The following is a 16,193-nucleotide window of genomic DNA, read 5'->3' as shown; positions in this document are numbered from 1 at the left end:
TTAAACACCTATATGTTTTGGTAACTATAGCACTGTAGTACTCTCATCTATAGTTCTCAAGGTGATACTTCTTGCGGTGCATTTTATGTATTGCAATATCTCATAGCCATGATCACTTACTTTACATGAAAATGAACCTGTTAACATGATCCTTTTTTATTCTTTTTCCTCATTTACTTCTCATCTTTCACTTCCTACCTTGAAGCCAGAAAAATCTGGACAAGGATTAAAGCATGTATTGTTGAACAACGTGGAATAATTTATTCAGGTATGTGCTAGAATCCTCCACCAGCTTTAAAATCAAGTTCAGAAAGCTAGGAAGAAAGCTTTGGTGTATCTAGAAGGCATGGGTCTGATGCAGGAATTACCAGCCAGCATTACTGTATCAGCTCTAAAATATAATACAGCCTGCACTATGCAAAGGATTAGAGACATTGATTAGAAACATTAACAGCCCCTCTGATGGCAACAACCTACAAATCTTCACAAGACAACAAAACGTCAGTAACTGTTCTGTGTGATTTTGAGGAGAATCTACAAATCTGTCTGCCAGTTCCATTCTGAATTACAAATTAAAAAAAGACTGCTGCAACTACTTTAAGAGAGATGTATTGACATGTAAAGAAGGAAAGTTGAACAATAAAATAGAAAAAATAGGAAAGGAAGAAAACGCTGGGGAGGAACACAACTTCTTTTGGATATTTTTTTTTTTTACTCTCCTTAATAGCATAATAAACAGATAGCTCTTTCATGTTTTTTATTCCAGCAATTTCTTCAAGCACCTTCCAGCATATAAGAATACTTCTGTCTTACTAGCTATAGTTTTATTTCAGCTCCAGAAATAATCCTCTATATATTACATGAATGCTGTGCAACATTCTTTGATATTAAACTACACCATGACAACCTCAATCCTGTGTCTAGAAAGCCAAACAAAGATGCTTTTGCAGCACCAACAGCCATAGATACACTGGTTTTAATCTGCTTAAGAAGAACAATAATCACTTTGAAGATGAAGGTGTCACTGCTTAGAAAACTGTACAAGCTGACCAGGCTTCTTCTGCTTCTCATAGTGGCCTATCTCTACACCCAATAGTACTTGTGCTCACTCAATTACAACAAACACAAGCTGGTCTGACTGTACTAGAATCACATTTTCAGTTTATGTTGTAGATACACATTTTGGGTTTTCCAATCCAGAACCTTTATGTGTTAAATCTTCTAAGCTACTCCAGGTGTCAAACTACACACTGGTGATGGTGATTTCACTGGGCATCCACAGAAGTTCAGGAATCAGTATGCAGAGAGCAGGTCACACATCTCTTCTTTAGAATAGGTATAAACCTCTTATTACAAGCTCACTGGAAAAGCATCTCATTATGAAACACTTTATTTAGACAGTAAAATATTTTAACTAGGCCCATAAATTATTATCTTTTAAATATATATATATTTAAGTCAAGGTACCAAACAGAAGCACATTCTGTTACAGATTGTGAATTTAAGTTAGGAAAATGTGATGAACCCAACATTTTTTGTAATTTTAACTTCACTACTTTCCATTCTTCCCCATAATTACTTATCTCTGCAAACTCATTTAGCAATTAAAAACCTAAACAGAATTATAAAGGGGGGTGGGGTGGGGGGAAGAGGTTTAAAGCCTTGATGTTTACATCCTGGACTTTGACTCATGTTTCACAGAACTATGGAGGACAGTCATGCTACAGGTTAGAAAAAATTATTACAGCAGGATAGCTCAAATGGTTTGAACACTGTTTGTTGAACTGGAAGAAGAGAATCTCCGGCTAAAAACATATAATTCTCCAGGTCATCAACTTTTCCTCCCATTGTTGGTATCTATGAAGTTGAGTGAACCAAGATGACTGCTGTCTGCCCATGTTTTTGAAGTTAGTTCTGCATTTCACTCAATTGTCCAAGGATGTATTTTAAAAAATCTCTTTGATTCAAGTCGCAAAACAAGAATTGCAGAAGGCAAAGCAACACAACAGAGGTAAAACTTCCAGGGAGAGAAATAACTACTCAACTGAACAATTCAATGGTTTTCTGAAAAAATATTTCAGAAGGGTAAAGAGGGAATAAAGTGATGTGTTGAAGACACTGGCATTCTTAAGCTAAGCATATCTAAAACACATCCATCCAATACCAGGATATTAACCTTCACACTCAGTTGCTTTTCCTAAATCATCCCAGAGCACTATCTGCAGAACATAAGAATGACCATACACAATGTGTGAAGTACTTCTTTGAATTTATTTTTAACTTGACTCTTTCTCCTTCTGGTATTATACACATTTAAATAAATATTCAAAATAAGAGTTTCAAGCGCACTGGAAGACACTACAGATGCAATATGCTGTCTAAAAGAAAAACTCTGATTTCAGACTGATCTGAAAAAAAAACCCACAAATTTTAAACATTGAAACTCCAGAAAATTCAAATATCCTGTTAATTGTTCTGAGTTAACCGAAACACTCACCAGAATCAAAATATAAAATTTTCATTTTAATCTTTTAAAACATTTATATTTCAGGGTTGGGTTTTTTTTCCATCTTGTACGTATATATTTGTTGACCTGCTTGCCTGCATGTCCCCAAGGCTCAATGGTTAATTTCAAATCAATTTGTTAGAGGGAAGGAAGTCAGAGGTAATGAAGCTTCTACAATTGTCAGGAACACACACAGAAAGATGAGAGATGCTACACATTTTACCACTGAGAAATACACTGCAGCATGAACTCAAGATTTATTTAGGTACCAGGAGACCCATATGGGAGCTAGACTTTGTAAATGCCCTAATTGTAGGAAAAGCAACTTCAACATCAATCAGCTGCATGACATCGATCACAGCAAGTCAGGCTACATTAGTTCCAGCACTCAAAGGTCTGGTGTACTTATAAACTGCACATTTTGTTTCAAAAAGCCAAGTACTACTTCTTAGGGGTTTGACTTTTTTAAAAAAACCAACAAACCAAGAGATTTAAACTCATCTTGCTTTTGTTTTTCTGCCGAAAAGCATATTTTGACTATGAAGTTAGTAAATACCTATCTCTGAAACAAGGAACGAGGAATAATCAGGAAATAGCTCTTTTACTGGTAAGTCTCCCATGCAGCCCTAGCACAATTTAGGCATCCAGATGTCCCTTCTTCTTCGAAGGAATTTGCTCACCTTCGTGTAATGCAGCTTTTACAGACAGCATTTTTCCCAAAGTTTTGCTCAAAGAATGAGGAAGACACTGATGAAACAAAAACCTTGAGAATTCCCACAGATTATATTCAGGGTAAGCTACTGTTCTGAAGAAGCTGGCAACTTATTCCTGCTCAAAGAGTTCCTTTTCATTCTGACCTTTATGTTTCTGCCAGAAATGCCAACTTAAGAACTGACCAGAAAAAGAATGCCAAGAGAAAACTGGTAGATACTCCATCCAATAAAGAGATGTATAGAGAGGAAAGAAGGTAAACCCTACAGCTTACTTTACTTTTATGAAAGAATAAGCAAAAGAGAACATGTGTGTCCTATGGTGGAATTCAGAGAGCAATGTGGGCTTGCTTTCATTTGGGACAACACACTGAAAGAAGAAGTGGCCACTGCAAGATTCATGGCATTGCCTGAGATGATAATACACTGGGTTGAGGATGTGGATTCCTGACAGGCTAAGGAAGAAACAGCACTGATACTGGTATTTCGGTGTTGAGCTATTCAGTGGACCTTATTAGTTAAGGATAAAATTGTATTGCAGCACCCTATAGTATATAGTTTAATTGCAAGAGTGGTGGAGAAGAAGTCACCATGGTCCTCACTAACTCCACAGTGTGACCTCCAAAAGCTTCTCAGGAACATACTGTACTGTGGCTTACACTCTTTGCCTAAAGCCAGTCTTATTTTGCCACAGAAACTACTTCAAATTTCCAGTTGCTGCTCACAAGCAGACTATTTCTTTATATAATGGCAAGTAAAATGCTCTTATTCTTTCATATACACTTGTTGATGTTATTTTCTTAGATGACAGATAAAGGTTCTCACGTCTGTAAAACAAAATCTAATTTTGGGGATTCTGACTTGCAAGCTAAAGATGATGAGCAGAGAACCGGACTCTTGCTTTCACAGCAGGGACCTTCTGGTAAAAGCATACTTCAACCAAACTTTGTCAGTACTCTGTATATCCAGATCTCAAGGGTTTCATAGAAAGGCAAGTTTTCTAGAATAAAGCAACAGAACTTGGCATAAGCCTGAGGTCTTTAGTGTTGTGACTGATTCTATTCTTGTAGGATCCCCAAGTAAAAACTGCACACACACTTAAGAAGGTATCTTGATTGCAGCTGAGATAGAGATGTTTAAGTGAAAATTCTCAGCATATGTCCCGGCCAAAAAAAAAAAAAAGAGGAGTAAACCACCACCATTTACTCCAGAATATGAACGTACACAGAAACAGCTTTTATGATGGGGTTGCTATGAAGCCGATCTCAACTAAAACACACCTCCTGTAAACCTGTTCAAGCACCCATCACAATAACATTTTATTATATGCAGAGACACCCTTTCAGGATCTCTTTTCTCAGAACTTTGTTTAAAAGACAGGATCAATACAGAGGTTGAAACTTCTACTTTAAATGGACAGTGGATTAAGTTTTCTTGTTTAATCCTGTTGAGAGACACAGCAGATAAAATTCAGGAAAACTGAGCAAATAATAATGAAATAAGCAAGTTCAGATTTTGGCCCTTCCTCATTACATTGTCTATGAAGGGATTATTTTCTGATGTTTGTCCATCAGTTGCAAGTGTCTGATAGACATTTTAGCAATTAATTATTTGCTTGCTTCTTCCTATGAGCAACTTACTGCAAACATTAAAAATTCAGGCAGTTTTCATCATGCACATAGATCATGTGATAAACTTTTGACACTTAACTGAATATAACTGAACTCCCAGAATCAGTTTTCTGATTCAAGTATTCACAAATATGATTTCAAAATCTGCTTCCCATGAATATTAAAACCGGATATTCATTGTTTCTGTAGACAGTCTTCCCAATTAACATATTCACTAGAATATTTATGGAAAGCATACACAAAAAGAGTGTAAACAGCATCAAAGTGAATCCATTTAAATACTAAGCTGAATATTTGCAGGCTTCCTTCATTTTACTTTATTGTATTTTATGAGGTGTTTGCCCAACCCTGGTTTCAGTCATGTCTCTACAGACTATCTGGGCTAAAATGTACTTTCAGAGAATGACAGTTGGCCAACACTGGAGTGAAAGGACAATCAAGGAAAGCAAATCCCAGGAAAGACAACAGGATCTGTTTTTCAAATCTTACCCTGGCAGTTAAAAAAAAAAAAAAAAAGTCAACTTCCCACCCTCTCACAGACTTCATACATGATCTCACACAACTTCTCCAAGTTTTCATCTTAAGGTTACATCATTGAATCTTCTTTTCCTGTGAAGTATGTTCTACACAGGAGCCCTACGCGGACACTTCAGGGTTTTCAACCTCAAGTGGATCCACTATGCAGAAATTGGTAACTTGACTGTATTTTCATCCTGTCAAAACGGAGGTTACTGTGGAACTGCTGAAGCCACATAGCCACGGTACACGGTTTTTTGATGAATCAGTAATCTAGAGAGCATGTGTCAAATTACAGTTCCAAGTCTCCATTTTACATGACCTTCATGGTAAAGGAGATAGGAAACTGCTGCACATTGCTTGGAAAATGATGCTATTTCTGGAGCTACTGTTGGTTAGTGAAATTGCTATTTTATTTCTAATGAAAATTCATCATGTATTATTTATTTCCTATTCCCTGTTTTAAATGCACTCCATCCTTCCTACTCTATTACCTTGCCTTTTGAATGTAATTTCAGAATGTTGGAACAATTAGCTTTTTCATTTAAAGTAACTGATAACTGAAATTATGCTGTCCTTGTGCATTATTAAAAACAACAACAGTAACCAGGTATGTTCAAAGGCTATACAACATTCAAAATCCTCTTTAATATTCTAGTTCATAACCTTAACAGACATTTATACATGATTAATGAGGCTTTTAGTAGCTGTTTCTGTCACAGCTTGGGTAATGCCACCTCCAATGAATATTCCAAGGGAAGGGTCTTACTGGCAGTGTCTGAGTGACAACTGTGAAGCAGCAGGCTGCAATGTACTTTCTGACAAGAGACACAAAGCCTAAATGAAACAAAATTCTGTCCTGAAGAAGTATAAACTATTCAAAAAGTAGAACATGGGAATTGACTACATTAGGGCATATTTTGTATTACAGATTCACTAACAAATTGCTTATAAAGGGTTTCTAACTGTGATCCCACTGCCATGCTATGGCAAATGAATAACTTAAGATCTTAGATACAAACACCTGGATGAGCAATGTAATTCCTAATTACATCAAGAACACATAATTTTCAGACATGGCACTGCAGGTATCAGTACCAAAGAGAGATATTGAGCCTAGAGCCCTGAAACATACAAACAAACAAAAAACTGCAAAACAATATCAAAAAAGAGCTCAACATAGCTATGACAACTCAGCTAGCTCAGCCTTTTTAGCTTGGTGATAAAAAGACTGGGAAGCAATTTGACTACCACATGTAAGTACTTTCAAACAGAAACATATCCAGGATAATTAGCGTGGGTCACCAAGGGTAAATCACACTTGACCAACCTGACTGCCTTCTGTGATGGAATTACTAGATCTGTGAATAAGAGATGACCAGTAGATGCGACCTCCCTTGGATTTAGCACAGCTTTCAGTATCGTCTCCCACCCTGTATCCAAGTTGGGATTTTACAGTCTATATGGGTAGACTACTAGATGGGTGAAACACTAGCTGGAATGTTGGGTTCAGAGGGTGACTGCTACTTGTTCATGCCCTGTGTGGAAGTCAGTTACATGTGGAGTTCCTCAGTGTCTGCTCTGCTACCCGTCCTTTTTAATATTTTTATCAATGACCCAAAGGAGAAATCAGAACTCACCTGTATCAAGACTGCAAATAACACCAAGCCTGGGGGTTTCAGTCAACAAACTCACAGGCAAGGGTGCCATCCAGGAGGACCTAGACCGGGGTCCTCAAACTATGGCCCGCAGGCCGGATACAGCCCCCCAGGGTCCTCAATCCACCCCCCCGGTATTTACAGACCCCCCCTGCCCCCACCCCCACCGGGAAACCAAGCAGCTGCAGACGACTGCCTGCCACTTCATCCGCGCGCCAGCCCCCTGTTTAAAATGTTTGAGGACCCCTGACCTAGACAGTCTGGAAGAATGAACAAAGCAAAGCCCTACACCTGGGAAGGACAAACCCTTTCATAATGGCACAGGCTGTGGGCTAGTCCTGCTGGGAAGGACCTGTAGTCCTGGTGGAAAAAACATTTAACGTGAGCCAGCAGCACGCCTGGACAGTGATAAGACCAATGGCATCCTGGACTGTATCAACAGGAGCACAGCAAATAGACTGAGGAAAGTAACTGTTCCCCCTTACTTGGTACTCACTAGACCACATCTGGAACACTGTCCAGTTTGGGGCCCCAAATGTAAGAATGACATGGATGAAGTTCAGCATAGTTCTATTGGGTTGTAGGGGGCTGAAGTGCTTCATCTGGGCTTGTTCAGGCTGGAGAAGGCTCTGTGGGACTTAGCAGCAGCCTCCCAGTACCTACAAGCAAATTGCAGGAAGACTGAGCCAGGCTCTTCGCAGCAAATACATGGTGAGGGGATGAGTGACATCAGATGTAAATTGAAGCAAGGGAGGTTCAAACTAGATACAAGGCGAAACTCTTTCCACCTGAGGACAGTCAAGCAGCGGCACAAATTGCCCAGGGAGGCTGTGTAGTCCCTGTCCTTGGAGGTTTTCAAGGCACAACTGGATAAAGGCCTAAGAAACCCTGTCTGACCCTAAAGACTACCTGATTTGAGCAGGAGTTTAATCAGGGAACTCCTGGCGTTGCTTCCACCCTGAATAATTGAGTTTAAGAAGATACCAGGTACTGACAATGTCTTCAACTTAGTGAAGAAAAGTAGAACAAGAACCATTTACTTGAGTCTAAAACCAGATGAACTGAAAAGAAAATTTCTAGTACTGCCTATGATTAACCAAAGAAACTAGTGCCAGAAGAAAGCGGCGACTCTCCACTCCAGCTGATTTCAAATCAAGACACAATGCTTTTGTGGAACATTTGGTACTCAAGTACACACAGAGTATAAATATAAGTAAGTATAAACATAAATAAACTGTATGAACCGGAGTACAAAACAAGAAACGAGATAAAATGACAAAATGGCTTTAACTCTTTGCCCATAATACCAACAAGTTAAGAAAAATGCTAGCTATTATTAGGTTAAATAAGTATTTTAACCAACAAAGATTAAATCTTGCCCCACTCAAAAAGTAAAATAAAAAGAAATCAGAAACAGAAACATAACAAAAAGAATTACTAACTTTATACAATTTCCAGTCCTTTTCCAGTGCAAGGCTTCTTAATAGGTAATGGGCCTTGCTCCCTGGTTTGCATTTCAGATTAATTCACACTGAGAGCTTGAAGTCACTTCAAATACTATGTAGCAGCCAATTTCAAGATTTGTATTGAGCTCTCTGTAAAAACAAAGGATTCTATACACAGAGGAACTTAAAGCAGCATGCCATTATCAATTGTGGACACAATTAAAATAGTCATTATGACAAGGCAGCATAATATTATTCTAAAAGTAACAAGGTGAGGCCTGCATTTGCTCAGCTTTTAAAAATCAAACAAAATCAGTACTGTCCTGCCTGCCAATACATTAGTTTTCAAGTATGCAGCCAGCACCCCTTATATTTCCAATTTAACAGCAATCCCATAAGCGTTGCATTCTAAAATGAGCTCACAGTGTTACTTCCCATTAAGGCAGAATTTTAAGTAACCAAATAAATTTGCATATCCAAATATTTGTATCTGGCCCATAACTAATTTAGAAATGTATTTAATACACGGCGAAAATCTTTACATGTTCTCACTTGCAATTTAACTTGGAATACAATTTTGTTTTGAAGCAAAGCACAAAATTCATCAGCCAAGGTTACATGAAAGGAGCTTGACATTTTAAACAATGCCTTTTTAAAATTATCAGACTGTAAACTAGTCTTTGAACAGTTTTTAAAAGGGTAAAACACCTTTCCCTGTACTAAGATAACTACAAAGCCTGGATAGTTTTTTTTTACTCTTGCCAAATAACACACCTATTGCCAAACGTAAAATGTTCCATCCCACCCCAAAAAGGCACAAACTACAAACTAACAAAAAATAGGAGATCCAGCATCTTCTCACCTCACCTGACTGAACTATAACTGCTGAACCCCTTTAAAGGCAGGAAAAAGTTCGTCAGGTAGACAATTTAAAAGCCTAAGTGCTGATTATTCCAAGTCTGATTACAAAAAGCGCTAGTCATATAGTTGCAAGTCAATGTACCTACAAACTTGAGGATCTCTACCTGAAGAAAGAAGAGGGCAGAAAGATAATCCAGCTATAACAACACATCACCACGCTGAAGGATATGGATTCTAACTGATTTTATATAAAGGGATTTTACATAGGTATTCATTGACTTTCTTTATTCAGCCTCCTGGCACAATAAGCATAGTCAGTGGCCAGAACTAATAATCTTCACACAAAGGCAAGAGCCTCATGTGTTCACAGGTTTTGGCCATGTAGGCATTTATATAACTAAATCAGAGTCCTATAAAACATTTCCCAGAATTCTTTACATTTATACCTCATAGAGCAGTGTCCCACTGCTGTCCGACACTCTGCAAACTACATACCACTGAGCAGCAGCACACTGGACCCGAGGGCAAGAGAAAGCCTGCAGCTATGTGACCATGACCTAGCAGAGCCCCCTGTGCAAAGAACCACGCCAGACACACATTTCCCTCATTTGTACACCAGGCCCTCTGTGCTCTCATAGCTAGACACACTTCCTGCTTTGTGTCCCAAAATCAGACTCAGTGGCCCATGTCATCCATACATATAAGGTCTAACACACAGGTTAGACTAAGAGTTCTGTAAACCGTGCCCAGAATATATATGGCCTTTCGGAACACTTTTAAGTAATATTAAGAGCAGATCTGAAATGACACGTTAATTTTAATGAAAAGTAAAATCTTACAGGGCATAGGATAAATCAACTTTTAAAAAATCAGAAAATACAGAGAAGAAATCAGTAAGGTGGGGATTTTTCCTTGCACTTTCTGCAAGTTCAAAGGTGAGAAGAAAATCAAATAACCAGCAACTACCTCCTCCTCAGCAGTGAGAATAAGGTAAGGAAGGCCATTTGTTGAAACCTGCACCTTGGGAAATATTTCCTATGCAAGCCAAACTAGATTTATTTAAATTAAATCAACAATGACTGATCTGCATTTATCTGCTCTGATACAAATCATTCAACATCCCACCCCCAGCCATTATTCCCCTCCTACCTTCAAAACTCCCAGCAAACAGATAAATCCACGTAATGGCTGGGACAAAAAGGACGGTCAGAGAGGCAGCCAGGAATTTCCGTCGCCCTCTGCAGATTCCCAGCATTCTCTCAGGAGTACAGATTCCCAACTCAGTGCTGTTCCTATGTCGGAAGCAAATAGTCCACAGCCTCCCACATATTATTCCCTGAAAAGGAATGGAAAAAATATTTTATCAGCTTATCTCTCTACAGAAAGGTAGACTATGCCAATGTTCCTAAAGAGTTAAAAGAACAAGGCTAAAAATGGGGTTACAGCAATTGCAAAGCAGTACCGCTTTCAAAATTATCCATGTCTACTTAATCATAAAGTTTTAGAAGTCAGACTAAGACAGTAAGTGAATAAAACACATCCTATCACCTAAACACACAGTAAGCTAATCTTACAAAAAGACATCCTCTTTATTATTTTTTTTTTTGCCACCTTTTACTGTACAAAAACCCTGGGTTCTTTGATGACTATGTGTACTGGTACCCCTGGGCAGATAAGAGAAAGCCACCAATATATCTTCACCTGCTCCCAAAGAGCAAAAGTCGCACCAGTGAATCAATGAGCTGGCTGCAGGTGGTCATGAACTCAAGAATGAACTGAAAAATGAAAGGTAAAGTTTGTGGGCAGAGGGATGTTATTAAAATGACCCACTTTGTTAATCAAAAAGCAATGCTGATGAACTGCTATATATAGGGGAGAAGAGAAAGAGCAAAATGGGCAAGGAAGGTTCCTTAGTCACAAAAGGGGGTATCAGGAGCTTTAGACTGTATGCTAAGAGAAAAGTAGAGGATTCTGGAGAGTACCACTGTTTTTATGAGAAAAATTAATAATTCTGATCTTATTTTGTTTAAAATATTTCTGGAATAACAGCAAAATGATCCAATGATTTTTATTCACAAGAAAACGAATATTCCCACACAAGTAGAGGCATGCAGGACAGAAAAATGTTTCACATAATTTGGTGGGTTTTTTTAGAAAAAGATAGAAAGGCTAGTGTTAGACTAGAGAAGCTGGAGAAGGAAAAGGAGGTATTAAATCCATGCAAATCCAGTTCAGGTTTTGTGTGAAAGGGCTTATGTTTCCTGATTTAAAAAAAAAACAACACATTGGTCTACAAGAATGACATACAAAGAAACACAGACACTGGCAGCACAAGGTATTTAGTAACAGTGCCCTTTGGCTTATGCTAAGCTAGCACTAGAGCTGAAATAAGCAATTAAAGCATTTTTACACTGACATACTAATAATGGCTACTGTGTGTCTTCAAAATGTATCTGAGCTCTACAACTTCACTTATATTGCAGTGAAAGTCAATTCTGAAATCAAATTACAACAAAAATGAGAACTCTAGACAAGAGAAATGGGTTCAGACAAAGAACTCTGCTGCTGGAGTTACCTAGCTGCAGTGCTCAGGCAAACTTAGAAGTGTTCCTTAAACATTCAATAGAGCCCACTTTACTACACTACAGTTTAAGAGCCATGATAGTACTCTGACCTTGGAACTGATAAAATGGGACTACAATTTGTCCAGAGCCAGTACAAAAAGCATTCCACTGTGTCTGCTTTTCAAGGCAACGAATGCTTCAACACAGAGATTTTGCACAAAACATATGGACTTATACTAATGTAATATAAATTTTATACATTTTATATATTATATATAATATTTATTTATATTATAAATATGTTATTATTTTAGACTTAATATAATTAATTAATATTAATATATAGTAGACTTAATAACTGTGGTATGAGAGTCAGTGTTAGACACACACACACATTTAGTAGATACATTGTGGAGAATTCTTATCTTTATTCACTGCATTTGGATAACTGTTACATTTCATTTCTTTTCCTTACATCACATAGCTTGTACAACTACTTTGAAAAGAGTCCTTTACAAGCCTACTTGAAAAAAGCAATTTTTCTGGCTTCTGTGTTTTACTCTTGCTATATATGTGTATACTGTAATGTGCAAAGAATTACTTTAAGACAGAATTTATGCTTCTTCCTTTAACATCTGGTGTGCCTCATTGACATCAATCTGTGCATGGAAAAATAAATTTTTGCAAAAATAAACTCACAAGCAGGGGTCATTTTCAAATAGCCACATCTTGTAATGCAGCATGCTCTGGATACATACTGTTCCTATCAATGACACCTGTAAAACCCACAGGTAGCAAAGTAAGAGTCAACACCACATGTTTCTGACATCATACTGTCACACTGATGCAAGTTTTTGGGATGGCACCTAGACTCTGCAGCTTGGGGTTATAGTGCTGGTAGCAGATCAGTTCAACCTGGGGCTGCATATTTAAGAAATAATTCAGATTTTCATATATATTCTTTAAATATCCATGCAAATTAAATCTCTGAATAGGTCAACATGGAGGATGAAATCCATCTTTCCTGCCCCACGAATGTAAAATACCCCAACAAATTAAGAAAGTATTGCAGAAACATTGAACTCCCAATTCTGCTACAAAGGGAATCTAAGAATGTGGCAAATCCAGTTTTCTATAAATTGTAATCGTTCAGACAAAACAGCCAAATAATTCTGCATATTCATGCAGATCCTTTATCTAACTAGGAAGACATTTGGGGAAAACGCTAGACAGACAAGTCAGCTTGCGATAGATCACCTTAGGAAATGCTGAGGTATTACATCCCCACCTCCCCAAAGTTGTGAACAGCTTCCCTTGAGTCTTAAATATTCATTTTCAGTGTATAAAGTCACCACACCTGCGAAGTATTTTTTTCCAAACTAGACAATGCATCATGTGCAAACCCTACACAAGAAATTGTATAAAATGCCCATGAATGGTAATGAAGATGTTTAGCTTAAAGGAAAAGCTTTGGAGTCAATCATGTATTTGTTATTGGTTTTACTCATAAAGAATTTTACTTAACATACCATTGTCAAATAAACGGAAAGAAGATATTGCAGTTCTTTTGATTTTTTTTTTCCATTCAATTCAACAGGTGTCAGAGCGACATCCATCATGAAAGGAACATGACTGACAACACTGGCTGGAGGAAAGGCTGCGCACAGAACACAGTAGCACTGCGCAGATTTCTGCAGTATGGGCTTGCCATTGACTTTCAGACTTCTCCTACAGCATCCACTGGTACTCAAGCCATAGTCCTATTGAATTAGACTGTCACCTGCCTAAAAGGTCCTAGAAAGCAATTTCACAGGCTAAAAATGAAGCTATAGATGTGACTACTAGCTATATTCATCTTTTCAGTAATAACAAGTACTGTAAGATGGTTCACTTCCTCCTGATAGCTTTCAGTCTGAACAGCTGTGCTAACTAAACACCTGTACTTAGAAGTACAGAGCATGAAATATGTTCAAAGAAAATAAAAATTATTAGGAAGTAACTGGCCAATTTAAGCACAGGATCTAGGTACAACACTCAAAAAAATAGCCAGTGGCTCCTCTTTATCTGTAACCCAATATTTGTATTTTCAGATACACCTAACTGAGCCGCAATGAACATCTGCAACTTTAGGCATCTTTATTGGGTTTATCTCAAAATCAAGGGAGATCAAAATTAGCCTCAGAGTGAAAAGGAATGGTTGGGAGAGTTTCTGGTAAGGGGTTTGCAGTTTGAAACATATTCTCAGCTTCACTCCTCCAGACACAATCAGATTTTCTGCCTGTGCCACAGACACAGAAAAGGTGCATGCATTTCATGATATTCTTCTACCTTTGTCTTCAATTTTTAATGTATTGAATGTGCTCCAAAAGCATTATGTCATTAATCTTAAAAATCTGATTAAGTAATATCCAAAAAAGTTAGCAGTGTGCATATAATGCATGTATGGCTTGCTCTCAGTAAGTCAGGTGCTCTACACTTCTACAATATGCCCAGTTCAAGATTTATAAAACCTGTGGCACATGTACAGATCAACAGACATTAATACAGCAACCACAGCCCAGCTCATCCGCGATTACTACTAATGGTGCTACAAAAGGCTGCTAGCTTGGACAATACCTGTATGGTGGGTCACAGTGGGCATTAAAATAAATTGGGTTTCTCATTACAAAGACTTACTCATTACCTTCTTACCATATGGAAACAGTGAATGGAATGACTTTTGTTACTTTCACATAGGGTCAGTGCTTCCACTAACTACATTACTTTATCAGAGTGGTTGCTTTGTTTTAAATCAAGGATTATCTCCTCAGCTAAGTGTGAAGCAGCTCTCAACCCGTATAAGTAGCACATACATTAAAGTATGTAACACAACACTAATCACATTGGTATTCAGTTTCTATTCATTTATTTTTTTAATTATGGCATGACAGCTCGACTGTGTCAGACATTCAGCAGGAGTTCAGAGGAACAATGGAAGTAATTATGAAAACAAAAATCAAACACAATTAACTAGATTTAACTGCTCTACTATAAAAAGCTTTTCCAACCGCTTCATGCATTTCCTTGCATTTGTTACAGTTAATCTTATCCCAGTAATCTTTTGTTTGTTTTCAGAGCCACTGAAATAAATACGTAGTTAAAGCTGTTTATAAACCAATCCCGTGCCTTGCCTTTGCCGTGTTTCTTGAATTAATGTTATCTAATTCTTTCTGCTTTTCCACTCTTGCAGTCAGAAAGTCAATGAACAATTTCTGCCGTAAAGCTTTTCCCTTGGCTCTGTGTCAATGTAGCATCCATCCCTCACAAGAGATTCTTCACAGCTTTTTGCCAGACTCAAAATATAAATAACCTTAAAAACCCCAGCAGTATCTTAACCAGCATTTTCCTGTTTTTCTTTAAAATGTTGCTGATGTGGGGTTATAGAGTTTACTCCTTGATAGTTTTTTATCTTGTAGCTTTGTGGTCTTCCAATTATGGAAGTTGGCTGTCATGTGACGGATTTTTGTCATATTAGATAAAAAATTGGTAACGTAAAGGCAGAGTGTGGAATAAACCCAACATTATGAAAGAAATAAATAGTAAATCTTTATTTAAATAAATATCCCTTTGTTAACATACTCCGCTTCTCAAGTTCTTAGAACAGAAATAGCATTTTGAAGGAAAATGCCATCTCCTCTCTCATCAACCTCTTCTTCTCCCACATGGAAGAACATGGTACAGAAACAAATCTAAGGCTCCCTTTGCTCCCAAACTGAATTTTCATGGCAGTGGAGATCCTTCCCCTGAATCAGACTTCTTAATCCTATGGTATTATGAATTTAAAGAAGGATTTGAAGTAAACTTAGACTCAGCATCCACCTTGCTACAGAAAATCATAACCAGGAAAACTCCCCAATCCAAATGATAGTTTAGAAAGCTGGCATGGGTTCATTGCAGCAGTGGGTGCATGGGGGATCTTCCCTCCTAACATGCACACCAAGTTACTCGAGGGTAAACATTACGTACAGTAGAGTACTTGCATATTCATAGTATATTACATATCCATTTTCATTCACGTACCGGTGTGGCTACAAGTTTCTCGCTTGTAATGCGAGTTAGTGTGCATCCTCAGACAGCACTGCTGCAGTTTTTTACCAACTACACATGCTTCAGCACGGGGTTGCCCTCTTTTATGGGGTCTATTTGAGTTGGAGGTCATGATCTCCCATTACCACAATTACCGTTTTCCTACTTTCAACCACTTCTTTGCGGATTGTGACACCTTATCAGCTTGTCTCCTCTTTCAACCAGCACTTTCTCACT

The 16,193-nt window shown here is 37.9% G+C and overlaps 1 protein-coding gene across 2 annotated transcripts in view; it reads right to left on the bottom strand.

Moving 5' to 3' along the window:
- Nucleotides 1–16,193, bottom strand: part of LARGE1 (LARGE xylosyl- and glucuronyltransferase 1) — a 287,256-nt gene that overhangs the window by 188,275 nt on the left and 82,788 nt on the right. For both annotated transcript variants that reach the window (XR_008822038.1, XM_056340051.1), the window contains exon 3: nt 10,477–10,663. Coding sequence is in view for 1 of the 2 variants with exons in the window: in XM_056340051.1 (XP_056196026.1) it covers nt 10,477–10,582 (106 nt within the window). In the remaining variant the exon portion in view is untranslated. The remainder of the gene's footprint in view (nt 1–10,476; nt 10,664–16,193) is intronic.

Source organism: Falco biarmicus, chromosome 5 (genome assembly GCF_023638135.1).
Source record: "Falco biarmicus isolate bFalBia1 chromosome 5, bFalBia1.pri, whole genome shotgun sequence".
Classification (NCBI taxonomy): Eukaryota; Metazoa; Chordata; class Aves; order Falconiformes; family Falconidae; genus Falco; species Falco biarmicus.
The sequence above is the reverse complement of the archived record's forward strand: the minus strand, read 5'-3'. Positions and strand labels throughout refer to the sequence as shown.